The sequence below is a fragment of the Monodon monoceros genome, unplaced genomic scaffold (assembly GCF_005190385.1).
Source record: "Monodon monoceros isolate NGI ecotype Baffin Bay Population unplaced genomic scaffold, NGI_Narwhal_1 Super_Scaffold_3, whole genome shotgun sequence".
NCBI lineage: Eukaryota > Metazoa > Chordata > Mammalia > Artiodactyla > Monodontidae > Monodon > Monodon monoceros.
The window spans coordinates 58,539,707-58,552,504 of record NW_021703780.1 but is presented as its reverse complement, the minus strand read 5'-3'; the positions used below and the strand labels follow the sequence as shown (position 1 = coordinate 58,552,504).

General features: G+C 41.5%; 1 protein-coding gene across 8 annotated transcripts in view; it reads right to left on the bottom strand.

Annotated features, from left to right (window-relative positions):
- The window catches only part of ULK4 (unc-51 like kinase 4), a 512,654-nt gene that overhangs the window by 114,431 nt on the left and 385,425 nt on the right, over positions 1–12,798 (bottom strand). For all 8 annotated transcript variants that reach the window (XM_029242047.1, XM_029242045.1, XM_029242048.1 and 5 more), the window contains one exon: positions 12,208–12,393. In XM_029242047.1, coding sequence (XP_029097880.1) covers positions 12,208–12,393 — 186 coding nt within the window. The remainder of the gene's footprint in view (positions 1–12,207; positions 12,394–12,798) is intronic.

The following is a 12,798-nucleotide window of genomic DNA, read 5'->3' as shown; positions in this document are numbered from 1 at the left end:
TTTTTTGCAGTACGCGGGCCTCTCACTGTTGTGGCCTCTCCCGTTGCAGAGCACAGGCTCCGGACGCGCAGGCTCAGCGGCCATGGCTCACGGGCCCAGCCGCTCCGCGGCATGTGGGATCTTCCCAGACCGGGGCACGAACCCGCATCCCCTGCATCGGCAGGCGGACTCTCAACCACTGCGCCACCAGGGAAGCGCCCCCCCTCCAGCTTTAAACCTAATGTCGCCAGAGAATACCGCCTGCTACTCTTCCCTGCTGCAGCTGTGGATCACTGGGTTCCCAGCTCACTGTCCTTGTCCCCAGTGCCACTCTTGTCACAGTGCCTGGTAATACTGCCGTCCATAGAGAGGGTCCTTCTAGTACCACTCAGGTCTCTGGCTTTCCTTCCCATGACCCTGTCTTCCTCCACACTTCAGACACTCACTCCTGTGGTTTTACTCTAGACCTGGTTTTTGCCATTAACTGGCAGCCTTCCAGAATCCACAATCAAACAGCCCATGTTCTGATCACCACCTCTCACCGTTTCTCCCTCCAGTCCAGACTTCTCTTACTTGGAATTCCAGACCTGTAGATCCAACAGCCAACTAGACATTCCCACTTGGATGGCTGACAGGCATCTACCCATAATGTGTCCCAAACACTGCTTCCGATTTCCCCTCTTCCCCCAGACCAGCTCCTCCTGAGTTTTGGCCATCTAGGTTTTGGGCTGGGCCCAAACTGGAATCATCTTTGACTACTGTTTGCCTCACAGCCCATATCCAATCTGCTGACAAATTCTACTGGTTGTACTGTCAAGATTTATGCAAAATATAACCGCTCCAAGCCATGACCAGGACTCCCCAGGACTGCAATAACCTGTTGGCATCTCTCACCCCTTGCCCGCTTCAGTGACCGCTCTCAGTGTGGCAACCAGATCACCTCACCCTTCTGCTCAAAACCCTCCACAGGCTCTCGTCTCACTCAGGATGAAGGCCAGTCTTTGCAAGGATAACTTCCTCCCTCCACCAAACCCTTCTCTGTCATCTCCCTCACATCTTACGTATCTATTTCTTGCTCATTTTGCTTTGGACACACTGGCTTCCTTGGGGTTCCTGGGTAGGCACCTGCCTTGCAGACTTAGCAAATGCTGTCCCCTGTCTAGTGTGTCTTGCTCCAAATCTCCCCCTGGCTTCCTTCAGGTCTTTACTCAGATGTCATCTCGCTGAAACCTTCCCTGGTCACATCATCCAGGGCTGCAGATGTCCCACTGTACGTCCTATCTTTCTTTCCTTCTATATGTTTCCTCTTAGTGCTTTTACTATCTAAAATATCAATAGTTTATTTAATAAATGCAGTTGTCATCTCACTCTCCCTGGTAAGCTCCAGTAGAGCAGGGGTCTTAGTCTGTGTTGTTCGCGGCTCTATCCCCAGCACTGAACAGGCACTGCATAACTACTTGCTGAGCGAGTGGTCACTCTTACTTAGCGAAGACTTTTTCTGCACAGGCTTACAAAATGCGAAGTGACCCATTATAAGAATGTCTTCATAATGTTGTTAAAAGACAAAATCAATGCATTTAAATAAATTTCAGTTTTATTTCTTGAGATCAAGACCCAGCCACACATTTTGTCATTATTTACCACAGTTGTTAGGCGGCCAGTTTAAGTGAATTTACATGAAGTGGTGGTTAGTTTTCCAGTATTACTTATTCCATAACAAAAATGAACCCCTGTGTTGCGAAATCATATACCTAAACTTGGTCAAGTATTTCTGTTGATCAATTTCAAAACACTTGCTTATACAAAACAACAATAAGAGGTCATAATTCACCTTTAAATTAAACTTTTCTAACGGCTTGAATTTAAAATACTCTCTCAGATAAATATTTAAAATATCAACTGAAAGTTTTTTTATCTTTAGCTTTTCCCATGATTATTTAAAAACTGAAAACCCCAAACCCAACTCTGGTTCTTTGTCATATACAGTATAACAACTTGAAAACAACCCTTTTGAGGAAAGGAAGATATTCCTATGAATATAATGTAGACATTAACTATTCTTTTAGCGGACAGAATTCATTTATTAAAATTGTTATAGATTATACAAAGGAAAATTACATTTAATATATTCTTTTAAATACACAAATTAGAAACATTTAGTACAGGTCTTCCTAAGGAAAGGTCCTCCAGAGCAATTTTCATTGCTCTCTGTATCCACAAGGAAGTAAACGTGTTCATCCTAATTTTTAACATGCTTTGAATGTTCACTATTTTAAGAATGGTTTTGTTAAAAGCATGTCATGGGCTTCCCTGGTGGCGCAGTGGTTGAGAGTCCACCTGCCGATGCAGGGGACACCGGTTCGTGCCCCAGTCCGGGAAGATACCACATGCCGCGGAGCGGCTGGGCCCGTGAGCCATGGCCGCGGAGCCTGTGCTCCACAACGGGAGAGGCCACAACAGTGAGAGGCCCGCGTACCGCAAAAAAAAAAAAAAAGCATGTCATTAAAAAAATCCCACATTACCAAGAGAGTCTAGAGCATTCTGCACAGCAACAGCTGCACAGTGGGCTTGATGATGGTCAAAATGATCACGAAGAATCAGGAAAAGTCCACAGTTACTTGTAATCACTATCACTTGAACCAGATAATAAGTACCTATAAATGGGAATATTCAAAGTTTGAATAAATAAATGATCCTTCACAGCTTCTTCCCCTCCTTGGTCATGAGGAGGATACAAAACATAAAACAAATTCCAAGGACCCTTAGCTGTTTACTTATAATTTACAATGGGTAGATTCTCAACAAACTAATACTATGCAAGAAAGCAGTAGGTCTTCTCTCTTTTTGAGGGATACCTGTTCTCAAGGATAGCAGATTGGCCCTTTCCACAGTTTAAAAATTAATGCTTAAAAATTAACTATTTCTTTTGCTCCATCACCATTAGCCCATTTTTTATAGTCTTTTCTTTAAGAAGTTGTGGGGAATACAGATATTCACACAGTGCCAAAGCATCTCTGTGAGGATTACTTAGTGATCGCGAAGGGAAACATGTATCTACCTGATGGAGAAGCATAAGATAACCCCTTAGCCAAGCAATCAAACTTAGCATCACTGAAAGTGGGCAGCCTAGCATCGTATGCTTCCTGATGGGATACAAGATTAGGGGCCATTACCAATGAGATACTGTGACCAAAAATGCTATGAGGAAATATTCATACTATTTCAGACTGCTGGGCATTCTACCAGACAACTGACTCAGACTCTCCAAAAAGTCAATTTCATAGGGGAAAAAAAAGGCAGGAAGACTCTTCTAGATTAAAGGAGACTAAGAAAACAACAAATTCAGTATGTGAGCCTTGACTGGAACATGGCTTTTTAAAAAAAAGCTATTAAGTCGTTTTTTAACTAGGAAAATTAAACATGAATTGGGTATTAATGATATTATGAATCGTTATTAATTTTCTTGGGTGTGATAATGTTATTGGGCCAAGTGTCATGATTCCTTTGCTTTCACATGATTTAAAACACACACGTAGAAATAAAAAATACCAGGGTGACAACATTTTGTGTGAATAAAGTACATACAGAGACTTGAAAAATATGGTGAAATGATAACAATTCTGATAATAATTCTTGATTACACAGGTTCTCAATCATATTACTCTTTCAACTTTCGTGTGGTTTTGAAACCTTTCATGATAGAAAGGTGGCTAAAGATACCATCCATGGCAACGGGAATGGAAAGAGGAAAAGACTCATTAGAGAACGAATTTTATCTGACAGAAGAATTTCAGGAGGCAGGTAGGGAGCTGAATCTCTTGAAATAAGAAGTCAAAACAGAAGGGAAATTATGCTGCCCAGGGCCCGCAAACATCAGACTGAGAAGGAGGACAGGGAGGTGCCCAGCCTGGCCTTGAGGAACCTCCATGTGGGAAGGGGCAGGGGAGAGGGCAGATGCGCACAGGAAATGTGCACGAGAATGAGACATGTTCAGAGGGATGAGACATGTTGCACATCCTCAGGAAACCCACGGCAAAGATCCACATACTTCCTCTCTGAGGTGGATGTGGCTTGACTCACAGAAACACAGAAGTTTCGGTCTTGAGAGCGACTGGCTGTAAATGGCCCTATTCCACTGGCCATAAGCTTCCTGATTTTGTCTTGCTCAGAATCTCAGGAATGTTCCCTCAGGGAACTAAGGAAAAATTTTTCAGCAAGATGTTTCTTTTCTTTGTTGGAAAGACACAACCAAATTAATCAAAGAGTTCCCAATTAACTTGTGAGTCCTATGGCAATCGCGGGCATAGATGCTCATCCAGTGTAACAATAAACGGTGTGTATGGATTCAGGGAAAGATCCCTCTTGGAAACTCCTAAGAGCATCCTCTCAGAGTCTCAGGAAAACGTTCTAAGGGACGAGATTTCACAAAAATTGATTACATTTGCTTTTTACTCCTTTGGGTACATAGTGTTTCTCTAAAAATTTTCACTGGCTTCACAACAATCTCCCCACTTCTTTCCCTTTAGGAAAATAAGGCAAGAAAAGAAGGCCTTACCATGAGAAAAATAAGCTAGGAGGGAGAGGTATCATTTTGCCTTCTTGTTACACCTCAAGGAATAGTTCTTTACTTTTCTAATAGAAGTTAGGTCCCTTCTGATTCTACATCTACAACTCATCCTGCTCCTAAAACAGAAAAAGAATGGCTGCAGATTTCCTAGTTTCCTCATTTGGTCTCTTCAGAGCTTTAAAAACTCTGTATGTGAAGAAATGCTATTACACTGATTTTCAGCAACACAACATCTCTGCTCTCATGGTGAAAATGGAAAGGACCAGGGGACCTACATGAGAATTTGGAAGAAAAATGGTGGCGAGCATAGCAAGATTTTCTGAAAGTGGCAGGGTAAAGGGTCCCCAAGGGATGGATATTTGTAATAATCTTTAATACTATTCACCCTCAGAGAGCGAGCCCAAGTCCCACTGCTGCCACCTCTGCTGTACCAGGTAGATGGGTGAGCGGGCAGGTGAAGGAGTCAGCAACCTCAGCGCGTTACGACCACCCTCTGCTTTCAGAGGGCAGTCAGTTTTACAGAACAAGTTTGTGGTGGCTTGTGTGTAGTCAATATTTTGAGTGTTGGAGTAAAGCTAGCTTTAATTAAGTGACAAGCAGCTGATCCACGATCATTACCCTGAGAAAACTCCCACTGATATCAAGTTTAAGGGACAGGTAAACCTGGCAGCAACCGGAAGGATCTCCATCACATTTTTAAAGCCAGAGTACAAAGTATAATTATAAAACCACCAAACATCCTGGTAAATTACAGTACATAATTAAATTCTCAGGTTTCCCCAACATTTTCTCAGTGTTCTAAATGCAGACTAAATAAGGAAGAGCACCCTAGGGGCAAAACATATCCCAACCCCATCAGCACAAATTAAACATCTTATTTCTTTCATCTGTTAGTGAAAATTCTGCTTTTAGAAAGTTAGTCACAAGATTGGGAGCTGAAACAGATATTTCAAGAAAGGGCCTTTTGTGTAACTCACAGAGAGGAATCTGCCACATTATTCCTAAGACGGCTCTCTAATAACCACAGTTTACCGGTCATGGACACGCTTATTATGTGGCCTTAGAAACTGTAGGGCCAAGGGTATTTTGGGGTTGCCCTCTCTGAAATCATCCCGGCTTGCTCAGCTTTGGGGAAAGAGGCACTCCTCAATCAGGGCTTAAAAAGAGACAGTCTCACAGAGTAGAACCCTCTTGTTTTTAGAAATGCTCTGAAAGCGATTTACAGATTCAGTGCAATCTCTATCAAAATTCCAATGGCATTTTTCAAAGAAATAGAACAAACAATCCTAAAATTCGTATGAAACCACAAAAGACCCCAAGTAGCCAAAGCAATCTTGAAAAAGAAGAACAAAGCTGGAGGCATCACACTCCCTGGTTTCAAACTATATTACAAAGATATAGTAATCGAAACAGTATGGTACTGGCATTGAAAACACACAAATATATCAATGGAACAGGACAGAGAGCCCAGAAATAAACCCATGCATATATGTTCAATTAATTTTTGACGTAAGAGCCAAGAATATTCAATAGAGAAAGGTCAGTCTCTTCAATAAATGGTGTTGGGAAAACTGAACACATGCAAAAGAATGAAACTGAATCATTATCTTACACCACACACAAAAATTAACTCCAAATGGATTAAAGACTTGCACATAAGACCTAAAACCATACAACTCCTAGGAGAAAACATAAGCAGTAAGCTCCTTGACTCTGGTCTTAGAGATGATTTTTTTGGATCTGACACCAAAAGCAAAGGCAACAAAAGCAATAAACAAGTGGGATTACATCAAACTAAAAAGCTTCTGCACAGTGAAGGAAAGCGTCAACAAAATGAAAGGCAACCTACCTAATGAGAGAAAAGGTCTGCAAATCATATATCTTATAAGGGAATAATATCCAAAATATATTAATAGAAAGAGCTCATACAACTTAATAGTAAAAATGCAATCTGAATAAAAAATGGGCAGAAGACCTGAATAGACATTTTTCCAAAGAAGATATGTAGATAGCTAGCAGGTACATAAAAAAATGCTCAACATCACTAAACATCAGGGAAATGCAAATCAAAACCACAAGGAGATGTAACCTCATGCCAGTCAGAATGGTTATTATCAAAAAGACAACCAATAACAAATGTTGGCGAGGATGTGGAGAAAAGGGAATCCTTGTGTACTGTCGGTAGGAATGTAAACTGGTGCAAACACCATGGAAGACAGTGCAGAAGTTCCTCAAAAAATTAACATCAGAACTACCATAAGGCCCAGCAATTCCACTTCTGGGTATATATCGAGAGAAAACAAAAACACTAATTGAAAAAGAAATATACACCCCAATGTTCACTGCAGCATTATTTACAATAGCCAAGATATGGAAACAATCTAAATGTCCAATGATAGAAGAATGTATAAAGAAAATTTGATACACAAACACACACACACACACACACACACACACACACACAATGGAATATTATTTGGCCATAAAAAAGAATGAAATCTTGGGACTTCCCTGGTGGTGCAGTGGATAAGACTCCATGCTCCCAATACAGGGGGCTTGGGTTTGATCCCTGGTCAGGGAACTAGATCCCACATGCATGCCACAACTAATAGTTTGCATGCCACAACTAAGGAACCCATGAGCTGCAACTAAGGAGCCCACCTGCCGCAACTAAGACCTGGTACAAGCAAAAAAAAAAAAAAAAAAAAAAAAAAAAAAATCTTGCCATTTGTGACAACATGGATGGACCTTGAGGGAATTATGCTAAGTGAAATAAGTCAGACAGAGAAAGATAAATTCCACATAATCTCAATTTTGTGTGGAATCTTAAAAGAAAAAAAAATGGAAAGTAAAAGCCAAGCTCGTAGATACAGACAATAGATTGGTGGTGAGGGGTTGGGAGTGGGTAAAAAGGGTGAAGGGATTAAAAGGTACAAATTTCCAGTTATAAAATAAATAAGTCATTGGGATGTGATGTACAGTATGGTGACTATAGTTAATAATACTGTATCGTATAATTGAAAGTTGCTAAGAAAACAAATCTTAGAAAAAAATGTATAACTATTTATGGCAATGGATGTTAGCTAGACTTACTGTGGTGATCATTTTGCAATATATACAAATATCTTGTACACCTAAAACTAATATAATGCTATATGTTGGTTTTGCCTCAATTAAGAAAAAAAGAATTGCTCCCAGAAGGAGTGTGCACTTAATAAATGTCCTTTGAGGTAGGTCCTTAAAGAGCTTGTCTTTACCTCCTTAACTTCTTACAATCAGAAGGCTGCACTTAACAAGCCTCCTTAATCCAGTTACTGATTCAGGTAACAAATCCAAATTGCTCCCTGCCTCTCTATCAAGTCTGGCTCCCCCAGGCCACCGAGGAGAGCCTGAGACGCCAGCCCCCTTAAAATCACAGGAAATCTTTGCTCACATTCTTTCTATCTCCCAGGTTCCCATCCTCTATGCATCTACCTATCCAATCTCACCCCCTTCTAAGAAACTTGGCAGGGATAGTGTGGAGGGGACCGAAGCATCAGACTGGGGAACAACTAAATGCCTTTTAAGGTCCCTCTCATTCTGGCCTGTGCATCTACAAAGCACTCAAATGAGCTCACAATATACACTGAAGAGCAAAAATGAACAATTGCCAATAACAAAAGTAGAGATTTTATAGACATTTCTTACTCAGCTCAGTGGATACTTATTAAATACCAATTACATGCCGGGCACTGTGAGAAAGCTTTATTTCACCGTAAACATAATTTGAATTCAATTGAGATGCTACCACTGTCCTTTGGTTTCAGAGATCAGAACTTCCTAATTCTAACAACGGTGTCCGAACTCCAAATGTTTGGTCCCCTCTGGCCTTTCCTGGTCCATTTCTTATGTCTGTCAGTCTAGCCCTGTGGATTTTGGGGCCATTATTCAGGATGTGCTTCTTCCCGGTCCATGCATGGATGACCAACACATCCTTCTACACACTGCTCAAACACCATGTCCTGGCCAATCTCCTCCCCAAAGGGAATGTTTCTGTGGAACTTTGCTGGCTCCTCTAGCGTGGCACTGATTGCATTCTGCTTTATAATGAAGCTGGCGTTTCTCTCTCGCTCCAGTTAGGGATCCCTGAGAACAGGCAGCAGGAAGAGCATATCTTACTGTCTTAGTTCCCCCAGTGTAGAGGATGCACATAGTAATAGCTATTATTTTCCCATGAATGAAAGAATGAATCTCTTCGGTGCCTTCTAGATCAAAATTCAGTCAAGTTCAACTTAACAAATACCCTCAGAGTCCAGATCAGTCCTGGACAGAGCAGCAGCAAGGTGGCTAGCTACTTGGCAAGAGCACAAGCTAGGGTCAGGTCAGCTTGGCTGGTCCCAGCTCTGCCGAGTCCTAGTTGGTGGCCTTGGGAGTGTTACGTAAGCTCTTTGAGCCTTAGCTTTTAACCTGTAAAGGGAAGCAATCACTGGAGCTGACCGCTAAGGTAGCTGTGAAGATTAAATGAGATAATTCACCAGAAGCCCTTAACACAGTTAGAAACATCACCTGCTGACAGCCTTTCATGGGCTAGACACGCTGAAAAAGACCACATCACTACTCTGAACAAGGGTAATGTGAAGGTGAGAACAGACGGTAAGCTGACAGTTACAAAGCAATGGCAACCACGGAGGTGAGGACAGGAAGTGGTGAGAGAGGGGGGAAGGACCACATCAGTCGGGAGTGCGCGCTGGCATCATACAACTCTGGGTCATCTGCTGCTGTTTCTCTCCAAACGTACTGAACTCAGTACTAAGTTTAAGCAGAACCGAGCCTCAGGATAGGCAAGTTCAAGGCCTAGAATCCCTGATTGTGTGTTTTGCACCACTTGAACCCAACATTGACCCATCCATGGCTAATTTAGAAAGTTTTCAGAAGATTATAAAGCACTTATCACAGATGGCTGGTAAACTTTATATTATGTTTACTTTACTACAATTAAAAAAAAAAAACAAGCAGATGAGCAGAACCAGAAACTACTTCTATTTTCACATACACAGATAAAGTCACTTGGATTCAACTTTTCTTCCACCAACAAAACCTACCTGGCCCTGTATGTGGCAGGTCAGAAACTATAAGGAAGTCATTTCAGACAGTAAAATTAACTAAAAGATGGTGTAATCTGGTTACTTTGACCAAGTTGGGGTCTAACTGTTTCCTGCATGATTAAATTAACCTGGTTTTTAAAAATGATGTAATTTATTCCAAAGATAGGTCCATAATCTCTCTGCAATTCTAAAATCTAGAAAGCTCTGAAAATCAAAACTTTTTTCTTAAGTTTGGTTCAAAACCATATTTGGTGGCAAAACCTGACCTAACCCACGTGGGGTCACATATAGTTTTTGTTTACCCACTTGGTGTGAATGTTCATACACTTTGCAGCAGAAATATTACCATGCTTGACGACGGTACCACCCCAGGTGACTGCTGTGGAGTCATATCATATATAATATAAGCACCATGCCCAAAAGATCTGGAAATTATAAAGTCCAAACTAAATCTGGCCCTAACATTTTCAAATACGAGATGGTGAATCTCTATAAAATTAATTGTTATCAGATGTGAGGTCAATATCCCCAAGCTTTTGTTTCTGTACCAAACACACGATTCTGCCACATGTACGTATCACTCATATTACCATATTTTCTAGTACTTGACCTCACATTGACTCACCAGTTTTAAATGAATAAAACTATTTTTTGAAAGAAATATCTTATCTCTACTGAAAAAGCTAGTCATCTGAGAGGCTTCCTCTCTGTTAAAAAGGGACATTCTGAAGGATTCGAGAGGTGTTAAAGACACAGCAGTACCAAATTGAGACTTTCCCCTTAAATCATCAGAAAGATCAAAAGAAAATGGAAGAGGAAATATTTGCCTTACTATGTGATTCAATGTCATCTAGTGCTAGGTTGGAGTACCATGCCCAAGATCTACTTTCCCCAGAAGTATTTATCCTACACTTTGGGAGGCTCGCTTAGATTGTGTCATCATGCGGTTACTCAGGGAATGACTCCACTAGACGGGAAGCATTGCTGCGGTTGGGAGGTTTGGCTGTACAAAAGCATAATGTAGCAGCGAGGAGGGTAACTCTCTATCCCTGTTCTAGTTCTGTCACCCATAACCTGCTGTGTAGATCTAGCTGGGTCACGTACTGCAGCTGTCTATCAAACTAGCATAAAAACTGTCTTGAAGGCAACTCTCTGGAGCATCCATAGCCTCCACTGCCAAAGGACGCCTCAAGATAATTGGATCTAGAAGTGAACACAGACTGACAAGCCAGAACATGACACAGACTAACGGGACCTCCACTCCTCGACTAACTTCCACAACAGCTGCTGTAAATAACGGCCTTCGAAAGCAGCAGAACAAGATCTACTGTAAAAAGAAAGTAAGTCAGTCTTCAAAAGTACTTTCAAGTAAACATCAGCTATTTATATTTTTAAAAATAAAATAAATGGGGCGATGGACTTCCCTGATGGCTCAGTGGTTAAGAATCCGCCTGCCAATGCAGGGGACACAGGTTCGAGCCCTGGTCCGGGAAGATCCCACAAGCCGCGGAGTAGCTAAAGCCGAGCGCCACAACTACTGAGCCTGTGCCCTAGAGCCTGCGAGCCACAACTACTGAGCCTGCGCTCTAGAGCCCGTGAGCCACAGCTACTGAAGCCCGTGCGCCTAGAGCCCTGTGCTCTGCAACAAAAAAAGCCACCACAATGAGAAGCCCGTGCACCACAATGAAGGGTAGCCCCCGCTTGCCGCAACTAGAGAACGCCCTGGTGCAGCAAAGAAGACCCAACGCCGCCGAAAAATAAAATAAAATAAAATAAAAAAATAATAAATGGGGCGAAAGGGAAAATTTTTCCTACAGTACCATACTGGGGGTTAGAAACGTTGCGAGTTTGAAAATCTCCCTTTTGCAACCATTAAAAAATTTAAAAATAACAACAACACATTGATTTAATGAAGTGATCAAAATTAACATCACCAGTAAAGGGCAAACAGACGTCATAAGCCTCTGGATCTGATGGATTGAGAAGGACACAGTATGTCTTCTGGGGCTTACCTGAATCCAATTGTCCAGAAAACATCAGAGAGACCTACATTGAGGGAGAGTCTACAAAACATCTGGCCCGTTCTTCAGAAATGTCATGAAAGACGAAGAAAGGCTGCAGAACTATTCCAGATTAAGGACACACATCTACTAAAATACATGATCGTGGACTGGTTTCTACACCAGAAAACAAGCTATAAAGGACATTATGGGGACAGCTGACAAAACTGGGATACAGATGGCAGATTAGTAAAAGATTTGTATCAGTGTTAAATTTCCTGGTTTTGATAACTGTAGTTAGTTAAGTAACAGAACATCCATTTCATTAGGAAGTACACACTCACATACTAAGGAGTAAGCAAGAACAATGTGTATAACTTACTCTCTCACAGTTCAAGAAAAATACTTGTATATGCAGATAGATATGCAGAATATGATAAATGTTAACAGTAGATGACTACGGGAAAAGGTAACTGGGAGTTCTTTGATGAAACTAGGTCGAAAAAAATGACAACTCCCCATCTACTGGCTGCCACTGAGGCCACCCACCCAAGCCCCAGTTTCTGTGTGGACTCACCATTCTTCTGAGAGTCCTCAACAGAAGCTTCTGCTCCTTCGGGTCCTCTTTGGACGTCAGTAATTCAGCAAAATTCTCTGCATTTTCGGGAGACAGGCTGTCTGGGTTTTCTCCTCCATACAACTGAACCAGTATAGACAGACACTTGGATGAAACTTCAAACATTTCCGGATCCTCGTTAGGAAGCTGAAAATTAATAAATTGGACGACTTAAGCTTAACTGAAGATGGCGTTGGTATTCCTCAAGAGCCACAGTAAAATTTGGCGTAACGGATAAAATGTCAGTCTGAGGACAAAGTTTAATGAAAGGAGTATTTTTTTGAGTGGATCTTTTTCAAAATGCAGACAGTAACTCAAACAAGGCTAACAGCACAAAATCAGAAGGAAATCCTGCAGTCCTTTCTTTAATCCATAGTGATGAATGACCTGTGACAAGCAAAGGACCAACATATATTTTAGATGCATATGTATAGATGCATATATTCATACAGGTGTACGTGCATCTATAGGTGTGGAAACAGTTTGATTTTTCCGAGGCACAACCCTTACATTCTTGTTTACTTAACTTGTTTAGGAAAATCCACTTTGTAG